Below are 6000 nucleotides of genomic sequence, written 5' to 3'. Positions count from 1 at the left end.
TGTTACGGAATATATATGTGCTGCAATTTAACAGTACTGTATTGGAAGCTCTCACCTTCAATATGTAATACTTCCTTTTAAAAATTAACATTTTCAGGGATCCTATATCGAGTCTGTGAAATATATAATTATTCCATTGAGATTTTCAAATGCATTTTTACGTCAGGCACTGATTTCTAGAATGTAGAATTAATTTAATCATATGGATTGCATTGCAATTAAAAATAGGTTAGATCAGGAGCAACAAAGCTTTTTTTATTTACAACTTAGTTAAGAAGGAAAAATTGGATATGGGTATTTTTTTTTAAAAAAAATGTATACTGTGTGCTGCTGGTTAAGTCAAAGATTCTCCTGAATTTGGAAAAAGAATTACCAGGGTTTTTCCCCCCTCTAGTCAGACCGGCTATGTTGTCATGGAGTTTTTGTACCACCTTCTTGAGTTTAATATAGATTTTTCTTGCTTGTTCCACAGAAACACTGGCATAACACAAAACATTTGGTCCTTTCCCTTCTTACAATATCCTGTATTAATCAAGGGGAAATTTTCAAGAGAACCAACTATCTCCTAGTGAAGCAGCTGCTTAATATTTTAATTGCTTCTGGAGTGATAGTGATACTCTGACAAGAATTAAACATGAAATGGCAGTCCATCAATAACTGCAAGCTTCATGTGGTGCTAATATACTTCAATTAATACTGAGACAGAATACACAGAAATACATACCTCATATTTTAACAATGTTTTAATGATAGCCTCTTTAATATTCAAAAGATACCTAAAATTTCACAAAACCCAGTAATCAAAGATCCTCATGCATTCTGCTAGCATTTTGGAAATAGGGTGCATTAGAGCTCCACTATTTCCATTCATAAAAGTGACACGTTAGGTGGAAAAATATAGTTCAGTGATTCCCACATAGGCAATGTTTCAAACTGGATGAAATCTCAGTCTTCTACAATAAGACTTGAATACTATTCACATCTTCCACTCAAACTGCCTATTCTGTTCCACTACAACTGTAACATGTCCTTAAATTTAGCAGCATAATAATTTAAAAAAGGATAAATGGGGTGGATATTCTAGTATCCAGATGCAGAACAACAGTTGTGTGTGGTTGAAGATTTGGAAAGAAGGCATCCTGGTTTGAAGTTCAATTCTTCTTTACAACAGTCTTATTAAACAAATGCAGCATTAAATGACCGACCAATTATTATTCTGCGCACCTCACTTGTCCCTGCCCCAATTTCATACAATTTAGCATCACGCAAAAAACGTCCCATGGGATAATCATTGATGTAGCCATTTCCCCCTGAAATGAAAGGAAAAGATCTAAATGTTAAATGAGGGACAAGAATCCTGACAGTAGGTTAAAAGAGAAGCCATTTGGTCTAGTGGTTAAGGTACCGGGCTAGAAAATGGAAGACCATGAGTTCTAGTTCCACCTTAGCCATGAAAGCCAAATGGGTAACCTTGGGCCAGTCACTCTCTCTCAGCCCCACTCACTTCACCAGGTTGTTGTTGTGCATCTAGCAGTGTGTGGGCGAGTATTATCGTGAACCAACACTACACTAGAAGTCAGCATGCCCCGATGCTTACTATGGAGGCTTATCTGAGTTCGTAATGTTTCACAGCACATTTCTGAATTGATGGTTGAACCACACTCCCTGAAGTTCACTAGCAGTACTCCTTTGTCATCTTCACATTTGGTGGGATTTTCGATGGCACCACTTCCAGTGTGGTGTTGGTTCACGATAATGCTCACCCACACACCACTAGACACACCCAAGAACTTTTGAAGCAGTTTCGTTGGGATGTTTTTGATCATCTCCCCCATAGCCCAGATTTGGTGCTGAGCGACGACTACTAAGGAATTTCAAAACTTCTAAGATGTTATGACAAATGCCTCAATTTGAATGATAATTATGTTGAAAAGTAATGTAATGTTATAATTTTCTAACGTGTATAATAGCGGTTCTGTATCTGCAAGTGTCTGTCATTGATAACCAAACGGAGGTTCATTTCCAAATTGCCTTCATAACAACAACAACAATAATGTATGCATATGCAAAGAAAGCTTGCATGCTAATTAGTATTAAATCCATTTGAAAAGAAACTTAAATTATGAGATATACAATGGAAATCAGTAAAGATGAGATGGACGTAACTATATAATGATATGCAAACTTTTAATTAGTTGGTCTCCTAGTGGAACAGTCAGGTATCTCCACTCTTACCTAAACACTGGATCCCATCCAAAGCAACTTGAGTAGCACATTCTGCAGAATAGAGGATCACTCCCGCACAGTCCTGAAGAAGAAGACAAGATCACTTGCACTGAAATAAAAGGATGCAAAACAATTCTAATCTGAAAAATAACCCAGCAGAATTGCATATTTATTTCCATGTCCCACTGTACATTTAAATGTATATAATCGTTATAGCAAAATTTATTGTTTTCTTATGAGAGAATTGTTATATATCTGGACTTTCAAAAGAAGAAATGGCAGATAAAAGACAACTCTGTGAAAAATGAAATCAATGACTGCGGCAGAAAACAAACAGCCAGTGAGTTGTCAGCCGTCCCAGGTAAACCAGACAGGAAACACAAAATGAACTAATTATACTTTATTGCAAGGCTACATTAAGAGAATATTGCAAGTTTGAAAGTACAGACCTCCCACCGCTGCTTTTAACTGCTTGACGCATTAGGGCAGGTCCTTCATTAATTTCCTTTTCTGACTGTTAAGCCACTGAGGTCTCCTGCCTCTCTCTTCTGATTGCTTCCTAGGCAACATCTCTTTCCCCGTTTCTCAGAATCATCCACATATTCCATTACATGAGCAGAACAGCTGTTCAAACCTCTCTGGACAAAGAGAGGATGGGAGATTGGCCACAAGTGCTCCAGATAGTTGCTCCTCATGAGGAGCAAGGTAACAAGCTGTGGCAGGTTTTGAGCAATGGGAGAACAAGGGAATAGCCATGTTGTTCATGCCATGGTTAGCGCTTTTTAAAGGACACCAAACCTACTCTAGTGACTTCTTATGCTACAGCCGTAAATAAATCTTTTGTAGATAGGTGCAAACCTAAATGGAAAACAGGATATTTAAAATATGTTATATTTCTTGTCTCTTAATTTCCAGTAGTACTAAAACTTAACGTACTCCTGGCGAAACAAAATACAGGATACATTGTGTGGGAATTAGAAATATTTTATAAGTAGACTCACAGTCTGGGAAACTCATTTGGTAAGATGGGCAAAAGTGGTTATTATTTTGAACAAATAATCCATTTAGTAATTACTGAATCAAACATTAAATTGTTGAATCTCCTTTTTTTTTTAAAAAAACTGATTTTCTGATAAATTGCAGTTATGAATTTTACTGCTTTATTGTGCAGTAATTTATTCTTTTTCTTTCTCAGTTTGTGTTATGAATAGAAATATAAGATATAAAAGCTAAAATAAAATAAAAACAGTACCACAATATTCTCCACAAACTCACCTTTGCATTGAAATGTCCTTGATCGCAAGCCTTTGCTACGTTATATACATACTGCCGGCATGCCATCAACCGGGTATACATATCAGCCATTTTACCCTGCATCAACTATATACAGCAGTATAAAAAGTTGAAAAAAGCAAAATGTTTGAGGTTATTTTCAAATGTTATGTCTAAAAACCTGTATTACACTGGCTTCCGTTCCTGAACATTCCTAAACTCAGTCCTGTAACAGCAGTAAAGAAAGGAAAAATTAAAAAGATATTTCATTATTGGTATATAGAAGATAGAAGTAACATACATTTCCAGCTGCTGTCCACAAATCAAAGTGCAAAATGAAATAGAAGCAAGAACTACTTGTGTTGGATTAGCAAGCCTTAGTGAAATGTAACTGGAAGAACAGTTATTACCGGAAAATGGTGATTAACAGTAATTGGATAAAATCCAACATCCTTTGAATCACAGTAACCTCTGTAGTGCCAAAGTACTTTGAAAATCCAAATCCTACTTATTCTCCAAAAAGGGAGCTGCAAACTAAAATAGTTACTTGTTTGTTAAATTTACACAGTCCCTAACTTCCAACTATCCTGGGCAGTGAGTGTATGGAAGCAACATAATGAGTAAATCAAATCCAAATGTTGCTTCCCAAAGACACTATATTTCAATTTTAAGAATATTCTAGCAGTAAAATGCCATATTCTCTTACTTTGAATCATCCAACAATTAAAGTGAGGGGAAAACTACAATGGCTTTGTACTTTGTTCCTTAGACTGCAAACACCAACGTAACTAGGGTGAAAACAATTAAAAGCCAATTAATCCAAAATCTATTTAATACGGTTCTTATTGATGATCAGATACTAGCCAACTATTGAATTCTTCCCTGGAAGTCAATTGGTGTCACTTTCATTATGCTTACCTGGAAGTGGCCAATTTTCTGCCCAAATGCTTCTCTGATATGCAGATACGGAACAGCATGGTCTAGGACTGCCTGCATGATTCTGCAAGGGAAACAAGCGCAGTAAAACTGATTTTACGAATTTATAGCATATCTCTGAAAAGGTGGCCCATAAAAATTCAATGAGAAACATAGTGAATCCAGAAAACCATGAAACTAAAAGGGCACGAAGAAAATCAAGATAGACGAGCAGTAGCAAGTGATTAAAAGAAATAGACCAAATATTAAGAAATGCCTTGAACCTATCATGTCCTCTTAAGCATTTCAGTATAATAGTATATTTTGAAAAGGAAAATAATATATTTTGGAAAGGTTACAGAGCTATATAAAACTGTGTTGGTCCATTTTGCAAGTGTAGCGATTGTAACAGGACGGAGGCTATTATGATAACCTTTTCCTCGTTAAAATTAAAAAAAGAAAAGCAAGTACTCCATGTTGGGAAAGTCTTCTAAATCAGACCATAAAACAAAAGACTAAAACGTAGAGTTATCTGACTAGGTAGTATGACCCTTCTTTTTCCTATAATTAGGTAATAATGTATTAAATTAGCAAACTTTCAATTTCCTCAGGATAAACTAGGGGAATTCAATACAGAAATTAGGCAAATAGAAATGTGTGTGTTGGGAAGGATGAAGGGAATCTTAATAATGATATTTGATTTCAAATAATTAACATTTATATCATTGAAACTTAATATAAAATATTTCAAGTAATTAAAAAAGATTATGAAGTTGGGACCAAAGAGTATATCTGCTAAGTAAGCATCATTAAAATATTATGCACACTTGAAAAATGCAACTCAAAGTAATTTTTTTGAAAAATGAGACAAAACCAATGCTGGGGGAAAAACAAAATCTGGGGGAGGAGGGAATTATAGCCTCCAGCTTCTCTATTTAAGGGTTCATTAGAAGACTTGGTCTCATGTGGTTTTCATTCTGCTCATGGACCGCTGAACTGCAGTATTAGTATATTATGATTCACTGATTAGGCAGCAAGAAATTATGGTAGGCTGCAATACTCTGCAGATAAGAATAAATTAGATTAACCTTATCTTACTCAAATTTGACCTGAAATACTTTGTTATGGTGTCTTATACAGGGTTCTTTGAAAGCATAAAGATATCCAGCACTGCAAATAGAAGACTGCATCTCTGTATTGTGCAGCTGTATTTTAAAAAGTTCAGACATTGCTTCCCTTTTAATATGTCATATTAGGACAACACCCTCCCCCCCCACACTGCATATTGCCTGCTGTCCCTCTGGTATCCTCTTCCCTGAACACCCTTATTTTACTATCCCCTTCCCTTCATGCTGCCAAAGTTTGGCAGAAAAGGGGCTATGATTGGCAGCATGATTTTTCTTCCCATTCAAGCAGTAGCATAATTGCACAAGTCTCTTAACTCAAACCTTTAAAAACAATACTTAGAAATGACAATGTCACTTCGGTGGAAACTCACTCTGGTGATGATCGCTTCGTTACTTCATGCTGTTCTGTAACCCTCCGAATACTATTTTTATTTTTTATTTTTTTTAAAAAATGTAAAAT

At 35.7% G+C, this 6000-nt stretch overlaps 1 protein-coding gene across 3 annotated transcripts in view; it reads right to left on the bottom strand.

Annotated features, from left to right (window-relative positions):
* Positions 1 to 234: 234 nt before the first annotated feature.
* Positions 235 to 6000, bottom strand: part of IVD (isovaleryl-CoA dehydrogenase) — a 30040-nt gene continuing 24274 nt past the window's right edge. For all 3 annotated transcript variants that reach the window (XM_083367797.1, XM_083367798.1, XM_083367799.1), the window contains 4 exons: positions 4417 to 4498; positions 3502 to 3606; positions 2236 to 2308; positions 235 to 1310 (listed from right to left, as the gene is read on the bottom strand). In XM_083367797.1, the coding sequence (XP_083223923.1) occupies positions 1177 to 1310; positions 2236 to 2308; positions 3502 to 3606; positions 4417 to 4498 (394 nt within the window). In that variant the 3' untranslated portion in view covers positions 235 to 1176. The remainder of the gene's footprint in view (positions 1311 to 2235; positions 2309 to 3501; positions 3607 to 4416; positions 4499 to 6000) is intronic.

Source organism: Vipera ursinii (assembly GCF_947247035.1).
Source record: "Vipera ursinii genome assembly, chromosome: 1".
In the NCBI taxonomy this organism is placed as follows: Eukaryota; Metazoa; Chordata; class Lepidosauria; order Squamata; family Viperidae; genus Vipera; species Vipera ursinii.
This window is presented reverse-complemented; position numbering and strand designations above follow the sequence as displayed.